The sequence below is a fragment of the Mustela nivalis genome, assembly GCF_964662115.1.
Source record: "Mustela nivalis genome assembly, contig: HAP1_SCAFFOLD_556, whole genome shotgun sequence".
Taxonomy (NCBI): Eukaryota; Metazoa; Chordata; class Mammalia; order Carnivora; family Mustelidae; genus Mustela; species Mustela nivalis.
In genome coordinates this window covers 171,764-191,863 of record NW_028136103.1, presented here as the reverse complement: position 1 = coordinate 191,863, position 20,100 = coordinate 171,764, and the positions used below count along the sequence as shown (strand labels likewise).

At 42.4% G+C, this 20,100-nt stretch overlaps 1 protein-coding gene across 8 annotated transcripts in view; it reads right to left on the bottom strand.

The window, feature by feature from the left end:
* LOC309857252 (conserved oligomeric Golgi complex subunit 2-like) overlaps positions 1-19,388 on the bottom strand; it is a 33,354-nt gene extending 13,966 nt beyond the window's left edge. For 3 of the 8 annotated variants that reach the window (XR_014307579.1, XM_082750024.1, XM_082750025.1), the window contains exons 1-2: positions 19,078-19,388; positions 61-221 (exon numbers count right to left, since the gene is read on the bottom strand). Coding sequence is in view for 4 of the 8 variants with exons in the window: in XM_082750024.1 (XP_082606150.1) it covers positions 61-117 (57 nt within the window). In the remaining 4 variants the exon portion in view is untranslated. Of the gene's footprint in view, positions 1-60; positions 222-19,077 lie in introns of those variants that run through there. The other 5 variants (XM_082750027.1, XM_082750028.1, XM_082750023.1 and 2 more) reach the window with 4 other exon arrangements.
* Positions 19,389-20,100: the final 712 nt, after the last annotated feature.

The following is a 20,100-nucleotide window of genomic DNA, read 5'->3' as shown; positions in this document are numbered from 1 at the left end:
GTGTGTGTGTGTGTGTGTGTGTGTGTGTGTGTGTGTAGGACTTGTGAATTTCAGGTTTACCAAGTTTGTGGAAAGGTTGACAAAATCTGCATAATCCTTGTTGATGAGCTCGACCATGGCTGTTTTAAAAGTTTATAGTAGAGTTCCAGATCTCCTCTTAGTTCCTCCAGCTGGACACGCTTTCTACAGTCAGACACAAAGTGATCAACGTCGAAATCTTCCTGAAAATCAAACGAGAAAGAAAAAATGATTGCACTGATACCAGATTTTACGTAGAAAAATAAGATCAGAGAAAGAATAAGAGGCCGTATTACTGCAGGGGAACACACACAGGGACATCATGGGGTCTGCTCACTTCCTAAGATTATGGGAAAGGGGGCCCCTCACCAAGACCATTCTCTCCAGTTGCCTAACGCTACAGGCATTTTATTTCTTTTAATTATACATTTCAAAGAGGGTCTTCTCAAAATAGAAACAGCTTTTTTTCTTAATTTTAAAAGTAACAAATGTTCACTGTCAAACTTTCAACCAACCAAGAAATACTTATGTAAGAGAGAAAAAAAAAATCACCCACTCTCTAATGCTCTGCAGTTAAGCACTGTTAATGTTTATTTTTCTTCACTATTTAACACAGCGATTCACATCCTTCCAGACTTTGTTTTGGTCTTTCTCTTTACCTTTTTTTTTTTTTAAGATTTTATTTATTTGAGAGAGAGAGATGGAGAGAACAAGTGGGAGGAGGGGCAGAGGGAGAAGCTGGCTCTCTGCTGAGCTGGGAGCCTGATGCCAGGGTTCATTCCAAGACCCTGAAATCAAGATCTCAACCGAAGGCAGACGCTTAACTGACTGAGCCACCCAGGTGCCATAGTCTTTCTCTTTAAAATATAAATTACTTTTGGGGTGCCTGGCTGGTTCAGTGGGTTAAGGCCTCTGTCGTTATCTCAGGTCATGATCCCAGGGTTATAGGTTCAAGCCCCGCATTGGGCTTTCTGCTCAGCAGGGAGCCTGCTTCCCTGTCTCTCTCTCTGCCTGCCTCTCTGCCTACTTGTGATCTCTGTCTAATAAATAAATAATTAAAAAAAATAAAATATTAATTACTTTTTAAAGAAACTGACATATAATGGACACATGTTAGTTTCAGGCGTACAACATAAAAATTCCATATTTTTATCTGTTGTGAAATGATCACCCTAAGACTAGTTAACATCCATACCAAACATACACATTTTTTTCTTGTGCTAAGAACTCTTAAGCTTTAGCAACTTTAAATACATAATAAATATGGCACCTGGGTAGCTCAGTGAGTTAAGGCCTCTGCCTTTGGCTCAGGTCATGATTCCAGGGTCCTGGGATTGAGCCCCACATCAGGCTCTCTTCTCAGCAGGGAGCCTGTTTCCTCCTCTCTGCCTGCCTCTCTTCCTAATTGTGATCTCTGTCAAATAAATAAATAAAATCTTTAAAAAAAAATATATATATATAATATACTATGCAGCCATCAAAAGAAATGAAATCTTGCCATGTGCAATGACGTGGATGGAACTAGAGGGTATGCTGAGTGAAATAATCAGAGAAAGACAATTATCATACAATCTCCCTGATATGAGGAATTTGAGAGGCAAAGTGGGGGGTGTGGGGGTAGGGAAGAAAAAATGAAACAAGATTGGATTTGGAGGGGGGCACCTGGGTGGCTCAGTGGGTTAAAGCCTCTGCCTTCGGCTCAGGTCATGATCACAGGGTCCTGGAATTGAGCCCCACATCGGGCTCTCTGCTCAACAGGGATCCTGTTTCCTCCTCTCTCTCTGCCTGCCTCTCTGCCTACTTGTGATTTCTGTCTGTCCAATAAATAAATAAAATCTTTAAAAAAAAAAGATTGGATGGGGAGGGAGACAAACCATAAGAGACTCTTAATCTCACAAAACAAACTGAGGGTTGCTGGGGGGAGGGGTGTAGGGAGAGGGTGGTGGGGTTGTGGACATTGGGGAAGGTATGTACTACGGCGAGTGCTGGGAAGTGTGTAAGCCTGACAATTCACAGACCTGTAACCCTGGGGCTAATAATACATATTTCTAATAAAAAATAATAACATTAATATACAATAATACACAGTATTATTTACTACAGTCACTATGATGTACATTACATCCCCAAGGCTTATCTTATTAACTGGAAGTTTATACCACTGGACCCCTTCATCTATTTCCTCCACAACCTCGCCTCTGGCAACCACCAATCTGTTCTCTATGACTTCATTTTGTTTTGTTTTTTAGATTCCACATGTGAGGGAGATCATACAGTATTTCTCTTTCTCTGTCTGACTTATTTCACTCAGTACAATATCCTCAAGGTCCATCCATGTTGTTGCAAATGGCAAGACTTCCTTCTTTTTATGGTTGAGTAATATTCCATCATATACACACACATTTTCTTTATCCATTCACCCCGTTGGTGGACACTTTAGTTATTTCCAAGTCTTGGTTGTTGTAAATACTGTGATACTCACTACAGTGAGTGTGAGTCTTGCTGGCCGCTAGAGCCAGGTGATCTAGAGGTATACCCTGGGTAGCAACTGCCAACCTCGGGGCATCATACGAGCATTCAAGCTCCTTTCCAGGAGATACCAGAAAGCAGAAGCGAGGTAAAGGGACAGCGCAAAGATGGTACCCATCAGCTCCATCTTTGGAGAATACCTTACTAGGCTCCCAGATCCATGCTAAATTAGATGCCTGCCCCTCAGGGCTTTAAGATAAGCAAATGAGCCTCTTTCACAGAAATCTGAACCCATTTCAGTCTGCTGCTTCTGTCCTGAGTTCCAGGGTGGGTCAGTCTACTCGTGTGACTGCTTTAAGAACTGTTTCTCAGTTTGCCTTGTGGGTCTCATGGGTGCAAGCTCTGATGGCTTTCAAAGCTGGATGTTTTGGGGTCTTGTCTCTTAGATGTATGTCTTGGAAGTTGGGGTGCCAGAAGTGGGGCTCAAACCCTTTGCTCTTCAGGGAGAAGCCTGGGATTTTGAGTACCCTCCCAATCCCAGGTCACTGTACCAGGGGTGGGGTTTATGGCAAGACTGATTCTTACTTCAACATAGGTTTTTTTCCTTACTCACCTAATGTGTAGGAGTCACTCAGCTAGTTGTAGGGTTTTTTCCACAGGAAATTTTTCCATATGGAGCTATAGATTCAGTGTGTATTTCATAGAAGAAATGAGTTCAAGATCCTCCTATGCCACCATCTTGAATGGAAACCCCAGACCTTCTCTATGTATGTGTGTACACACACATATGTGTACACACACACACACACACAAATATTCATGCTCTTCTAAACTATTTCCCAGCTAGGGGCACCTGGGTGGCTCAGTGGGTTAAGCCTCTGCCTTCCGCTCAGGTCATATCTCAGGGTCCTGAGATCAAGCCTCACATCAGGCTCTCTGCTCAGCTGGGAGCCTACTTTCCCCCCTCTCTCTGCCTGTCTCTGCCTCCTTGTGACCTCTCTCTCTGTTAAATAAATAAATAAAATCTTAAAAAAAGAATTAAAAAATAAAAACCCATTCTATTAAAAAAAATTTCCCATCTAAAAATATAACTTGAATGTCTTTACGTAACGCACATACATTTCTATTAATATTTTATGTGCATGCTGAGTGTCCCATTGAACAGATGTTCCAAATCTTTCATAACCTATTTCCAAGTATTGGTCTCACAGGATTAGCTATCCTGTGTTTCCCCTTTACAATTCTGTGATACCCGGGTAGGCTTATATGCTTAGAGGCAATAAATTACTATCTACTTCCCCTGTGACTCTGCTACTCCATGACCTGTTTAGTCAGCAAGAATCAAATGTGATGATTCCCAAACTAGTTAAGGACACCTACACTTACTTCGTAAGTATACAGCTTCATTAAACTCTATGTAAATCAACAAAATATGACTGCAAAAAAAAAATCACTGTTCTTTTGAAAACTAACACAGCTACTTTGGAAAGATTTGATACAAAGAAATCAATAAAAATTTTTGCTAAGTTAGGTATGGGTGAGATGACCAAGTACCAGGCAGGGAGGGAGTGATTACAGGATTCTCACTCAATTCAGTTAAAGAAACTGAAACTGAAGGCAAAAAAAGACAACATAGAAAGCTTTTTTTAAAAAGATTCTTTTTATTTATTTGAGACACAGACAGACAGTATGAGCAGGGACAGGGGCAATGGGAGAAGGAGATTCCCTGCTGAACAGGGAGTCCAATGCGGGACTCCATCCCAGGACTCCAAGGTCATGACCTGAACCGAAGGTAGATGCCTAACCTATTGAGTGAACCAAGTGCTGTGATAACTCAGAAATCTAATCTGCAGGCCAGTTTCCAGAGAAAGGACCTGGCACTGTTTCAATGGAGAATAAATGTACATATATTTTTTCCAAATAAAATCCTAAAAACTGTATGTACCATTCCCTAAGAGAACTTGTTTAAACTGACTTTTTTAGTTAATCAACCAAAGACTGACCCTGCTAGTGTCGGAGAGAAGGACTTCATACCAAACCGTAATTTCACAGTCATCTACAGAAAGCCACCTGCTTCTTACACTGGTGACCAAATGAGCCTGGACCTTTTTCTCCTGAGACCATCTCAGACCTTATATCATAGTTATGTAGTACATCACGGGAGGGGGTCTCGGTTCATAATCCTGGCCATCCTACTCACCAACTGTATACCTTTAGGTCGATCACTTTCCCTGCCTCAGTTACACATTGTTGAAGTTCTTGAACTTCATGGTGGCATTCTAAATTGTATAACTGGGGTGCCTATGTGGTTAAGCATCTGCCTTTGGCTCAGGTCATGATCCCAGTCTCTTGGGTTTGAGTTCCACATCAGGCGCTCTGCTGAGCAAGGAGCCTGCTTCTCCCTCTGTCCCTTCCTCCTGCTCCTGCACTCTCTCACTCTCAAATAAAATCTTAAATAAATAAATAAATAAATAAATAAATAATATAACTCAGCCTCAGTGAACAAATGCTATTAGGTAATATTAGTACTCAACTTACCATTTATGCATTTGTTCTCAGATAAACAAAAGTTGCATAACACATGACTAAATAACTCGGAACATCTGTGAATACTGGGTTAGGCAGCATTTGCTGTGAAAAGCAAACCCAAACTCACAGTGCCATAATAGAGACCCATTTCACTTAACCAAGAATGGTGTTACTACTTTAGGAATGGTTTTACTTTATAGTGTAGATTTCCCAAGTATTCAAAAAGAAAGTATTTACAATCCATACATTTATGGTCAACTGATTTTTCACAAGGATGCCAAGACCATTTAATGGGGGGAAAAACAGTCTTTTCGAGTGCCTACTACTGGGACAAGTGAATATCTACATGCAAAAGAATGAACTTGGAACAGCAACGTCACACATACACAAAAATATAACTCAAAATGGATCAAAGATTTAAATGTAAGAGTAAAAACTGTAACACTCAGAGAAAACAGGTGAAAATCTGTATGACTTTGGATCAGGAAAAGCTTTCTTAGACATGATACACAAAGCAATAAGAAATATTAGATAAGCTGAACTTGATCAAAATAAAAACTTTCGTGTGTCAAAGGACACTACGGAGAACGTGAAAAGACAACCCACAGAATGGGAGAGAGTATCTGCAAATCATTTGTCTGACAAGGATCTAATAACCAGAATATGCAAATATACTCTTAGAACTCAACAACAAAAAGACAAATAACCTAATTTAAAAACAAGCCGAAGACTTTTGAATAGACATTTCTCCAAAGATGATACACAGACGGTCAAGAGCACATGTTGGGATGTTCGACATTCTTAGTCATTGGGGAAATGCGAATCAAAAGCACATGCAGATGCCACGTCACACCCACTAGGACAACTATGGTAACATAAGAAAAAGAAAAAGAGAAAAAAAGGAAGAAAAGTGCTGGCAAGAAGGCGGAGAAGCTGGAACCCTCCTGTATTGTCGGTGAGAATGTAAAACAGTGTGGCTAAGGCAGCAAACAGCTCGATAGCTCCTCAAGAAGTTACACACGTACAATTACCCAGCAGTTCTACGTCTAGGGGTATGACACTGACAGAACTGACAACAGATGTTCCTGCCACAACCTGTACATGAATGTGCACAGCAGCGCTGCTCATAACAGCCAAAAGAGTATATACCCAACGTCCATCAACTGATGAATGGATACACAACCATAAAAAGGAATAAACTGTTACATGCTACAACACGAGTGAAGTCTGAAAACATTCTACTCTCAGGTTAAAGGAAGCCAGACACAAAAGGTCACGTGTTATACAATTCCACTGATATGAGATGTTCCAGAAAAGGCAAATCCATAAAAACAGAAAGTAGATTCATGATTGCCAGGGAATAAGGGGAGGGGAGAATTGGAACTAAGAGGTTTATTTTTCGGGTGATGGAAGCATTCTGGAATTAGACAGAAGTGACATATGTACCATATACACAGTAAATATACTAAAAACCAGAGAAGAGTACACTTTAAAATGGCAACTATTATGCTTTGTGAATTACATTTTGATGAAAAATGAAACAACTTAAATATCAACAAGTTAAATGCTAGGATACATTAAAAAAAATCCAAAGTAACACTAATCACAGGAACAATGGTATAGCTACATGAATTTCAGACAAAGCAGATTTCAGAGAAGGAAAATTATCAGGCATAAAGACCAGCATTACATCATGATAAAGAAATCGACTGACCAAGAAGACACAATTATCCTTAATGTATGTGTGCTTGATCAACACAAGTGAGACACAACCTAACAGAACTGCAGGGAGAAATAAACAATTCCATTATCACAGCTGGTGACTTCAACACTTCTCCATCATTAATGGGCCGATCCAGCAGCAGGGCAACAAGGATTTGACAGATGTGGACATTCAGTCCAGACATGGCACACTTAACACCACCATCAATTACCGTACAACAGATGTACACAGACAATTTCGCCCAGTAATAGTGCAACACACATTCTTCTTAAGCTCATATGGAACACTCATCAAGACAGAATAATTCTGGGCCACAAAACACAACAAATTTTTAAAAATAAAAATTATACCAAGTATGTTCTCAGACCGCAATGGAATTAAAAATCAGTAACAGAAGACAGCTGAAGAAGTCCAAAATACATGGAGATTAAATGACACACTTCTAAATGACAGGAGAGCAGTCTCAACCAAATACAATGTAGCAAAATGTGTGGAATGCTGCTTAAAGGGAAAATACAGTACTGAATGCAAATATTAGAAAAAAAAAGATTAAAGTCAATAATCTATGCTTCCATTTTAAGCAACAACAACAAAATCAAATCTACAGTAAGGAGGGGCTCCTGGGTGGTTCAGTTGGTTAATCATCTGCCTTTGGCTCAGGACATGGTCCTAGGGTCCTGGGACAGCGCCCTGCATCAGAGCTTCCTGCTCAGGGAGGCTGCTTCTCTGACTCCCATTCCTCCTGCCTGTATTCCCTCTCTCACTGACTCTCTCTGTGTCAAATAAAATCATTAAAAAAAAAACCCTAAAGGAAGTAGAAAAAAATAAAAATTAGAGCAGAAATCAATATAATTAAAACCAGGAATTTTTTTTTAAATCAATAAACCCCAAGTCTGTTTCTTTGAAAACATCAATAAAACAGATACACCCTTAGCCAGGCAAACAAAGAAAAAACGGTAGAAGACATAAATTACTAATATCAGATGAAAGAAGGGATGGCTACTGCTAACAATCCCAATCACTGTAAATTCAACCAAACATTTATGGAATACTACACAATTCTCTAAAATCTCTTCCAGAAAGTAAAAGTAGAAGGAATACTTCCTAAATCATTCTAGGAGATCATTATTACCCTGACATCAAAACCAATACTACAAGAAAAGAAACTACAAACTAGTATCTCTCATGAACACAGACACAAAAATCTTCAACAAAAATTAGCAAATAAAAGCAAACACTATATTAAAAAATTATACACCAGGATCATGTAGGATTTATTCCAGGTATGCAACATTAGAAAATGTTCAACATTAGAAAATCAATGTGATCCATCATATCAACAGAAAAAAAAATCACATGATCATATCAATGAAGGGAGGAAAAAAAACATTTAACAAAATCCACACCTCTTCATTATTAACCCTCAGGAAACTAGGAATAGGAGGACTTCCTCAACTTGATAAAGAATGTCTCCAAAAATCCACAGCTAACATGATATTAATACTGAGAAAATAGAAGACAGGGAATCAAGGCAAGGATGTCCCTCCTACTACTACTATTCAATACTATACTGGAAGGCCAAACTAATGAAATAAGGTAAGAAAAGGAAACAAAAGGTATACAACCTGGGAAAAAATAAAACTTTGTTCACAGATGACATGACTGTCTACAGAAAATACAAAGACTTCACACCCCACACCCTCCTGAAACTAGTCAAGTGATTATAGCAAGTCTGCACAATACACAGTTAAAATACAGAAGTCAATTGCTTTCCAATGATGTATCAGACAAAGGGCCAGTATTCAAAATTTATAAAGAATTTATCAAACTCAACATCCAAAAAACAAAAAAATCCAGTCAAGAAATAGACAGAAGACATGAACAGACCAAAGAAGACATCCAAATGGCCAACAGACACATGAAAAAGGGCTCCACATCACTCAGCATCAGGGAAATACAAATCAAAACACCACCTTACATCAGTCAAAATGGCTAAAATTAACAAGTCAGGAAACAACAGATGTTGGCGAGGATGTGGAGAAAGGGGAATCCTCCTACACTGTTGGTGGGAATGCAACTCTGGAAAACAGTATGGAGGCTCCTCAAAAAGTTAAAAATGTAACAACCCAACGACTTAGCAATTGCCCTATTAGATGTTTATCCAAAGTATACAAAGTGATTTGAAGGGGCAAAAGCACCCCGATGTTTATAGTCAAACTACTGAAAGAGCCCAGATGTCCATCAACAGATGAATGGATAAAGAAGATGTGGTACACACACACACACACACACACACACACACACACACACACATTACTCAGCCATCAAAAAGAACAAAATCTTGCCATTTGCAAGGACATGGATGGAACGAGAGGAAGACAAATACCATATAGTTTCAGTCACATGTGGAACTTAAGACACAACAGATGAATATAGGAGAAGGGAAGGAAAAATAGAAACCGACAGGGAGGCAAATCACAAGAGACTTAACTACAGGAAACAAACTGAGGGTTACTGGAGAGGGGAAAGTTGGGGTAACTGGGTGAGGGGTATTAAGGAGGGCACTTGTTGGGATGAGCTCTGGGTGTTGTATGCAACCAGTGAATCACGAAATTCTAACCATGAAACTAAAAGTACACTATATGTTAATGAGATTGAATTTTAATTAAAAAATTTAAAAAGTCAATTGCTTTCATATATACCAGCAATGTACAAGTGGAATTTGAAGTTAAAAACACAAGACCATTTACATTAGCATACCAAAAAAAATTAATACTTAGGTGCAAATCTAACGAAATATGCACAAGATCTATATGAGAAAAAGTATAAAATTCTGATGAAAGATAACAAGCAAGGTAAGATGTGAAGTGGAAAGAAAGTCCATAATCTTGGGTAAGAACACTCAATACTGTTAAGAGGTCAGTTCTTCCCAAACTGATCGACAGACTCAATGCAATCCCAATCAAAATGCCAGGAAGTTATTCTGTGGATACCAACATGTTGACTCTAAAATTTGGATGGAAAACTGGAAAACCAAGAGTCCCAGAGTAGTCAACAAAATATTAAAGAGCGGGGAAAAAAAGGAAATTGAGGACTGCCACCACCCAATCTCAAGACTTACTATTAAAGCTATAGTGATTAAGACAGAAGGTGCCTGGCAAAAGAGACAGGTCCTTGGAACAGAGTGGAGAGCCCAGAACAACATCCACACACACAGGCAAAGGCAACTCAATGGCAAGGACAGTCTTCAACAAATGGAACCGAACAATGGGGCATTGATAAGAAAAAACAAACAAATGAAAAGAATAAAAACAAACTTTTCACACCTTTCACAAAACCTAAACGTAAAATGCAAAACTTCTTAAAGATGACATAAGAAAAAATGTAGGGATCCTTGGATTTGGCAATGACTTTTCAGATATAAAACCAAAAGCATGATCTACAAAAGAAAAAAATGGATGAGAGGAACTTTGTTAAAATTAAACTTCTCTGTAAAAGACACTGTTAAGAGAATGAAAAGACGGGACGCCTGGGTGGCTCAGTTGGTTAAGCAGCTGCCTTTGGCTTAGGTCATGATCCCAGCGTCCTGGAATCAAGTCCCACATTGGGATCCTTGCTCTGCAGGGAGCCTGCTTCACCCTCTGACTCTGCCTTCCACTCTGTCTGCCTGTGCTCACTCTTGCTCGCTCTTTCTCTGACAAATAAATAAATAAAATCTTAAAAAAAAAAAAAGAGAGAGAGAATGAAAAGACCAGTCACAGAGTAGAGAAAATATCTGCAAAACACATCCATGGTAAAGGACTTAAAATAAGAAATATAATATAAAGATGTCTTAGTAGCAACAAGAAATCAAACCTAATTTAAAAATGTGAAAAGAGGGCGCCTGGGTGGCTCAGTGGGTTAAGCCGCTGCCTTCGGCTCAGGTCATAATCTCAGAGTCCTGGGATCGAGTCCCGCATCAGGCTCTCTGCTCAGCAGGGAGCCTGCTTCCTCCTCTCTCTCTCTCTGCCTACTCGTGATCTGTCTGTCAAATAAATAAATAAAATCTTAAAAAAAAAATGTGAAAAGAGCGGTGGCTGGGAAACCCAGTCAGTTAAGCATCTGCCTTTAGCTCAGGTCCTGGGACTGAAATCCACACTGGGCCCCCGGCTCAGCGAGGAGCCTGCTTTTTTCCCTCTCCCGCTGCCTGCTGCTACCTCTCCGTATGCTTGTGCTGTTAATAAATAAATAGAATCTTTAAAAACGAAAAAAAAAAAGGATCTGAAAAGATGCTCAACTTTGTATGTCATTAAGAAATTGCAAATTTAAACAAGGTACTATTACATATCGCGTAGAATATAAAAAATCCAAAGCACTAGTAATACCAAAATGCTAGCAAGGATGTGGGACAACCGAACTCTCATTCACTGTTTGGTCAGAATGCAAAATGGGATGCACTGTGTGAGACAGCTTGGCAGTTTCTCACAGAACTAAACACATTCTCACTATAAGATCAGTAATTGTGCTCCTTTGTATTTACCTAAAAGAGCTTAAAACTAGTGTCCACACAAAAACCTGCACAAGGATATTTACAGCAGCTTTATTCTCTGAAGTGCCAAAACTTGGAAGCAATCCAATCTCCTTCAGTAGGTGAACAGGTACACTGTGCCACACCCACACAATGGATTATTCGACAATTAAAAGATGAATTATTAAGCCACAAGACTTCGAAGAACCTTAAATGCATATTGCTAAGTGAAAGACCAGTCTCAAAGGCTAAATACTATATGATTCCAACTCTATGGCATTCTGGAAATGGTAAAAATTAACCAACATTTTTATTTTTATTTATTTTTTAGGTCATCTCTATACCCAATGTGGTGGCTAGAACTCACAACCCCGAGATCAAGAGTCAGATGCCCTAGCAACTAAGCCAGCCAGGTGCCTCTGAAAAGGTAAAACTCTAGACAGTCAAAAGATCCTGGGCTGAGGGGTGAGCGAGGAGGGTGCAGAGAGAGGAGAAGAAACAAATAGATGAGGTACAGGGTTTTTCAAGGCAATGAAACTAGGCTGTAAGATACCAACAGTAGGTAAATAACATTATACATTTGTCAAAACCCACAGAACTATAGAAAGAGGAGTGAACCCTAATGTAAACCATGGGTTATTAATTAATACTGTATCAATGCTGGTTCATCAGTTGTAACACATGTACCACAACAATGTAATACATTAATAATAGGAGATAGTGAAGTTAGAAGAAAAATATCTTCTCTTTGTACTCAGGGGTATTTCCTATCTGAACCCAGTTAAAGTACAAATCCCCCAAAAGGCCAGAAGTTGGGAGATCACAAGAGGTGTTGGAACACAGGAAAATAAATGAGCAAACCAGACAAGCTGCAGGTAATTAAGAACCATTAACCATGAGAGAAGCAGTGACATCACTCAAAATTAAAACCAAATAGAGTTTAAAAGTTTAGCTACTTTACTAACTAGCTGCAATCAGGGATGGCAAACAAAAACTAATTCAAAGTAACCTGGGAATTAATCATTTAAAACTTACCAATAATCTGAAATTAGTAGCTTTATTGCTCTGAAAATTACATGGAATTTGGAAAGATTGAAGTTCTCTAAGCTGCCAAGAAGTAAAACACTCCTTCCCAGATACATGGACTTATAAAATCACTATATACTATCTTCACGAGAAGCAGAATCCCCCAGAACCATCACTCTGTAATGATGAGAAGTACTAAGAGGGCATATGAAATTTATGAAACATGTCCCATTTCATCGAGACAAAAAACCAAAATAGTTAAGCACTAATCTGCACACTACATAGGGGTTGAAAGACATAGAAAGTTTGTGTGAGCTCACGTATGTGTGTGTTTCCAACCATTCTTGAAAACAATGGACAACAGAGATGAATAAATGTTCCTGTATATCCCATAAATATTCCTCAATTATTTATCATGCAACTCCAGCTCTGCTCTAAGACCTGGGGACACAGTCATAAAAAGAAAAGACAAGGTCTCTGCTTTTAAGGAGCAGATATTCTAATGCAGAAATGAGAAAATAAATATGTAAACAAACATTATATTAATGAACAGTGATCAAATAGTGATTAATGAATAGTGATCACAGCTAAAAAGAAAACAGGACACAGTAAAGGTTGAGTGACAAATGGCATGTATTTTAACTTGGATGAACCAGGAAATATAGAACAATGAGTTGAGATCCAAATGACACAAAAGAACTAGCCACAGGAAGTGTGGGAAGAGTGTTCCCGCCCAAGGTATCAGCATGTATACAAAAATGTCCTTGGAGCTCTTCCCTCCAGCCCCTGCTCTCAAATCTCTGACCCAGCTAGGTGGGGACATAATCTAGGACTTGTGTCTCCCAAAACTCATTCTAAATCTTTGTTTGGTGACTAAATTATCCAAGCTTGAGAAATTAAAAACATATGCTAACAAGATCTTCCCACCATCTACAGAGAGATCATCTTAAAAGCATCATGAAATAGTAACACTGAAATTCTAAAAAACTTCTGTTCTAACATTTTCATCAATATTATATCAAACTCCTTTCTTGAATTTATATACCCATTTGACATATTTATGAAGAGACAAAAAAAAAAATAACATCTACTTTCCGTAAATGTATTTATCCATCTAACAAATATTTGAGTACCTAATTACACTCTGTTCCAGCTGATTTCTTCTCTTTATCTCTTTTTTCCCCTCAATTTAACACCAATCATAATCTATGTAGGCTTTTAGTTCACTTTTCAAAATTAATTTCTTGAACTATTTAAAGGAATTATCCAGTGCTAGAGTTCTCAACACTCGTCACACTTAAGAATCACTTAAGAAACTTTTTTAAGATTTTATTTATTTATTTGACACAGAGAGAGAGATCACAAGTAGGCAGAGAGGGAGGGAATCATGCTCCATGCTGAGCAGAGTGTCCCATGCAGGGCTCGATCCCAGGACCCTGAGACCATGACCTGAGCTGAAGGCAGAAGCTTAACCCTCTGAGCCACTAAGGCAGCCCCTCACCTGAGGAACTTAAAAACAAAAAGCCCAAAGGGCACCTGGCTCATTCAGTCACTGGAGCGTGCAGGTATTGATCTCAGGGTTGTGAGTTCAAGTCCCATGTTGGGTATAGAGATTACTTAAAAAAAAAAAAAAGAAAGAAAGAAAGAGCCCAAGCCCCAGTTTGTGATTAATTTGTTTAAATGTTTCAAGAAATTTGATGCTAAATGTTGTAAGACTAGTTAAATAACAAAAAGATATATTTACATAATACTTCTTGCTCTCAAATTTTGAACAAAGAACTTACTAATAATCAATAACTTAGTAGGCCAACATTTTATTTAAATAAGTTTTATGGTACTACAAAGAGTGAATTAGAAAATCAAAAGCTCTTGTCCCACTTCCCTCAGTTCCCACCTGTGGCCTCTGGAAAGGAACACATTACAGTAGGATTTCCAAGGACTGATGTGTGGGGGTCAGGAGATCTGGCCTGTGATTGGCCCCAACTAGCTGTGTGGCTTTAAAGGAAGTCATCACACCTCAGGCCTCAGTTTCCTTATCTGCAAGCCAGGATGGACTAGAGTCTTTTCAGAGGAGCTGGCAAAGATCAAATAGATAAGCACCACCTCATTATACTAACAAGCAAACAGAAGGCTGGAGGCGAGTGATTTGCCCCAAGTCAGACATAAGCAGGCAGAGAGCAGAGCCGAGGATGGGACCCACATCTGCAGGTCACAGCTAATCAACCAGCACAGTACAAACAGATCTGAGCAGCTGCTCATTCTTCCCCTTTTCCGTTTTGTCCATCAGAATGCATGCTCCCTGCAAACAAGGACACACAGGACCTGCTTCCTGTCTCAAAATTCCCAGTTCAGGGGCGCCTGGGTGGCTCAGTGAGTTAAAGCCTCTGCTTTCGGCTCAGGTCATGATCCTAGGGTCCTGGGATCGAGCCCCGCATCGGGCTCTCTGCTCGGTGGGGAGCCTGCTTCCTCCTCTCTCTCTGCCTGCCTCTCTGCCTACTTGTGATCTCTCTCTGTCGAATAAATAAAATCTTTAAAAAAAAATTCCCAGTTCACCCACTTATAACAGGGAGAAACCTCAAGGACTTACCCCCCACCCCCACACACTGTTCTTTTACCTATGGAACATGAGGGTACATACATTCACCGTCCAGAGGGCTCCTGCCTTCACTTCTCATGGAAAAGGTCATCCTGTGCCTACCCGGGGTGCCAATGAAGCCACAGGTTCCAGAGAGGAACTGACACAGAGAAGTTTGAAGGAGGCAGATGGCTCAGTGCAGAAACAAACTGTCTACCAAGGAAAACTACCTCATGGGGGACTGATTCTCTTTGAAATACGTTCGAGTGCGTGGGAAAATGGTTTTTCAAGAGCTGGTGGACTGACCAGTCACCTGGTACATACAAGACCACATCCGCATTCTGACAAGAGTGGCTTGCCTGCAGTGTAGACCAGGGGCCAGAAAGACAAGGAAGGCGCATGGAGACTGGGTGAGAAGCTTCTATGGTGTGATGGCAAGGGCGCATTGCAAAGGTACGAGAAGAGATGGAAAGAAGTATATGGACTCAAGAGGTTTAGGAAGCGAAATCCACAGGACTTGGTGTGACAGACTAGATTTTGGAAAGGTGACAGAGTAGGAGTTGACTTCTGGTTTCCCGACCCCAGGCTAAACGTATGAAGTGTTTACCGAGAGAGGCAATAGAATAAGAAAGGTGGTTTTCAGTGGAGGAGGTGCTCATGAATACCGTCTTGAACCTGATGAGTCTGAGGGACCACAGACACATTCGAGAAGAAAGGTCAGCAAGTCCGATACACAGAACTGGTGCTCAGGAGGCGTGTGGGCCAGAGATAGGAATCTGCCTTACCTGCTGATAGGTGGTCATGAAGCTGCACAAAAGGTCATCTAGGGAAAGAAAGGAACACGGGGCTGAGCCCATAATCAGCATTCAGTGGCTACCAGAAGCATGACTTTGCACAGGAGACACATCAGAGAGGTAGAAGAAAGACAGGAAGCAATGCAGAGCATTTGGTCTACTGCGATGTCGAGTAAGGAGACAGAGAAAGGTCAGGTGCGCTGACTTAGAAACAGTTTTGGTAAGAACTCTTTAGTGGAATGACAGGGCCTGAAGGGTGGAAGGTGGGAAAGTCAAGTCAACCCCTGAGCACTGGCTGTGATGCGCGACAGTGACAGGGCAATACCTAGAGGTGGGGCAGTCAAGTGGGAGAGGATCAAACAGGAGAGCGTGATGGGAAGGAGTGCAGGGGAGAGGATCCTCCAGGCTCCTGGAAGGGCGGGAGGGCATGGACTCTGAGCCAGAGTGGAGACCGAACCCGAGGAGAAAGGAGAGCCCCTCCCCGTACCAGGCGAGGAGGAGAAGGGGACAAATACAAGAATGGGATCATGATCAGCAGGATGGAGGAGGTCCCGTGGGATGGCTGCTAATTTTTCTGTACAACTGGAGATGAAAGAGGAAGGCTACTTGTGATGTCAATAGCACACCCATGTAAATGGTCTAATTTATCTGTTAGGCCACTTTCTCCCCCTACTACCAATACCTTATGTCCTGCTCATCTATTAGTTGGCTGTCAACCCAAAGGATTTTCATATTTCTAAGCCGACAAAGTATGATGTTGCCAGTGCCTCTGCCCCAGGTGACCCTTCCCCATCTGCCATTCCTGCACTTTGATCACCTACCTTTTTTGCATACCTTTCCCCTTCTATTTCTTATTAGATCTCATAAACATGACTTTTTAAGTAGTCTCCTGCCACCAGTCAGCTCGCACTCAACAGGTATGACCATGCAACTTCCTGCTGTAAACCTGACTGCAGCTCTACCATGAAGACTGCATCAACGTGGACCCCTCAATGTATGCAGTGTCCAAGGTGCAACCCACAGCCCCACCCCATCTCCCTTTCTACCATCCCAGTCTCATTCCAAAATGTGCCAAACAAGACACCTACATAGAAATACAACCCCGAGAGCAAGCTCTCTGCTCATTTCTGCCTCGGAACTGTAACTTAACAAAACATCTCTCTGACGGAAACACAAATTGCAAATAACCTTTATCTCCAGCTCCCACATAGAAGATCAATACCACTTTACACAGAACAGCTGTTCCATGTATTTTCCTTCTATGTATGAAGGGGTCATGTTCATTAACACTACAAATTGTACATTATATTCAGAAATTTCAGAGCTTTGAAAGAATATGGAATTGCTGGCATTCTAGCCACTTTCCCAGTTTGCTCTCTCCCTACCTCTAAGTCCTACTTTAGAACTGATATTTTGAGATTTCTATTTTCCGAAGCTGCTTTGGCCAAAGGCATTATGTCAGCTCAGAGTGAGAAAGATGGCAGGGCTAGGAAGTGTGAGAAAATGCTAGTGTTAGGCCCAAAGAAAGCCTGACGAAGTCCAAAGACAGACAGCTAAAAAGACTTCCGTGCTTTGACATTCTTTAAGTCTGTGTCTGTGCCTTTTCTTCTTCCAATGACCTCTCTCCTCATCACGTGTCCTTCGTTAACAAAAGGTTTCTGGATCCGAGAATTCACTCTGTGCTCTCCTTCAGACACTCCATTCACTTTACACCTTTTATTACAGTGGCTTAACATCACCATACAAGAACAAGAGTACAATATACCTTCGTCTAGACATCCCTACATATTAAAAATGATATGGCCACACCGCAGAGGATCCAGACATAAGCACTTTTAAAGCCAGAGTTTGGGAGATGTGATCTGAATGCTGAAAGACCCGCGGATCCCCTTACCCAAGAATTCAACACTGCCACAGGATGCAAACAGCAAGAGTTTCTTTATTGTAGCACAGGCGCCTGCGGGTGGTCAGCAGCTCCTGCTAGCTGAGCACACCTGGCTGGGTGGTGCAGGTTTTTTATAGACAGGTACAAACAAGTCCCAGATGGGACGGGGCCGATTGGCTGACAATTTGAACATTTGAAAAAAGGCATTCTTGGTGTTAGCGGATTGGCTTTGGAAGACCCCCTCACACGAAGAGAAAGGCGGGAAGGGGAAACAAAGAGGGGAAGTTTGACCTTATTACTCAGCGGAAAGACATCCTGCATACCTGACTATGCAGCCCCCTGTCTACGTGACCTACCTGACCATGCAGCCCCCTTGCCTGCGTGACCTTGCCTCTGCTATTAGGAGAAGGTATCTTGTTCAAACAGGAGACAAGTCTCAAGCCCTAAAAGCCAAGTGGTTACAGAAAGGCAAAAGAGCAGTTACATTGAATTCAACCCTGGGGGAAGGGTCTTTTCATTACAAGGGGAGGAGGGGTACTCTTACACAACAAAAGAGCAGTTAATTAGTTAACAACGGGGGGGGGGGGTCTTTCAAATGCAAGTATCAAAAAGGAACTAGCTGGTTAACCCAAAAAAGAAAAAAACATATTATGACTTGAAGCCATAAAAAAGTAAGAAATTCAAACTCTTTTCAGAATTTTAGGTACCTACAGAGCCAAAACTTTTTAACACTGAAACCAGCTACTAAATCCCAATCCTTAGAAATTAAACATATACGTTTTGATAGTTTAAGTACAGACCCAGAGGGATACAGAAAACAGATAAAGCTCCTCCTGCCTCTGATTCAAACCTTGGGACATTTTCAAGGCTATGTCTGATGAACCTTTCCTGTCAGTAAAGTCTTTTCAGTTTAAATTTCTATTCTGTAAGTTTATGTCCTACAGTTATCTGCTGCCAGCTTCAGGCTGACCTCACCAAGAGAAGTAGGGCAACTTTAGAAAAGGAGCTTGGTATGCTTTGTAGTACTGGACCAGAACCAGTAAAGACAGTACAATCTTTCAGATTTCTCATTCTGAGCTTAAGACGAAAGTCAGGCATAAACGTTAGGTTAAGTGCCTTTTTGACCGGATTCCTGGTAAGTACGTGCGTTCAGAGATGTGTTCAACGCACAGTCGCTGAGCTTCTAGGCACAAGGCACTGGGAGGCTTCTGTCAGGCTGGGGGAGTGGCGGTCTGACTGTGCCGCACGGTACCAGAGGCGGGTCCTACGGGTCCGGGGCTTTTACGTTTAGCTCAAAACCACTTGCCCTGAACTTTCAGGCCTTTTCATTCAATGTGCACGATTTCACAGGAGTGCTTTCTCCAGGCTGCACCTAGCCCACCCGAGGCCAAGAGACTCACTGCGAAGTGCAGTGAGGTCCCCGCCGAGGACCCGTCCGGGGCGGGGAGGGCCCAGGAAGCCCGCAGGAGAAGCCTGAGGAGAGGCCCCGGAGGGCCAAGGAGGGCAGGCCACCCACGGCCCAGCTCCGAGGAGCAGAGCCCAGGCGCGCACCTTCATGAACGCGTCCTTGTCGAAGCAGAGCGTGTCCGGCCCCTTGGGCAGGTTCATCCTACTTCTCTCCATCCCGCCGGCCGCCGCCTCTCAGCACCGACACTCGAGCGAGGAGTAAAGGTAGGAGGCTGCGCTCCCCGACGCTACCGGTGAAGCCACCGCGTTTCCACTGTACAGAAGGCACTGCTTCCTCCAACATGGCAGCGTCCGTCCCCCGGCCAATGAAAGAGGACGCCACAGGCCCGCCTCCGCCTGCCTCCGCCAAGAGAGGGGTGCGGACCGCTGCCGCCGAGCCAGCAGGTGATGCTGCCGCCATGCGTCGGGAGGGCGACACTACAACCTCGCGTAAGTTTCTGCGGAGCAGCCCCGCCGCTGGTGATGTGGGATGAGCGGGAGAGGGGAGGGCGGGGAGGGTCAGGGGCGCTCCCTCCCCAACCCGCCGTTTCCCTCGGAAAATCGGCCTGCGAGCCTCTTCCAGGACCTTCTCCCGAGATTGTCCCGTGTTAAGCATAGCCGTGGCGGGATGCTGGCCCTTTACTTCTGTGGCCTGTTGTCCAGAGTGGGGGGCGCGTCTTGGTGTCCGGCCTCAGGTCCCCGTGCGCCGCCACTGCATCCGCCTGGGCGCGGAGTCCTCTGTGGGAACCCGGCTTCCGCCCTTAGCCCCCGCACCCACTCCGGAGCGTGGCTTCTCCCCCGCCGAGCTTGGCTCCAGCGATCAGTAGGAGCCAAGAGAGTCAGGATGGAACAGTCAAGACCCCATACAGTGCACTGCCACTTGGAGCCCTGGCTGTGGCAGTGGCGTGGCCCACCAAAGCCAGGAGCAACAGGCAAGACCCCAGACCCCAAATGCTAATGGAACACCCTGGGGAGGATGAAGGAAAGGCAGAGAGTCAGCAGAAACCTTCCCAAAGGACATTTCCCTCAGTTTCATCTGGGAGCTGACATTCAGCTGGTACACACCCCTTCAGCCACACAAAGTTTGGTGACTGGCCTCTGGCCAGAACCTGCTGTGTGTCTCCCTAC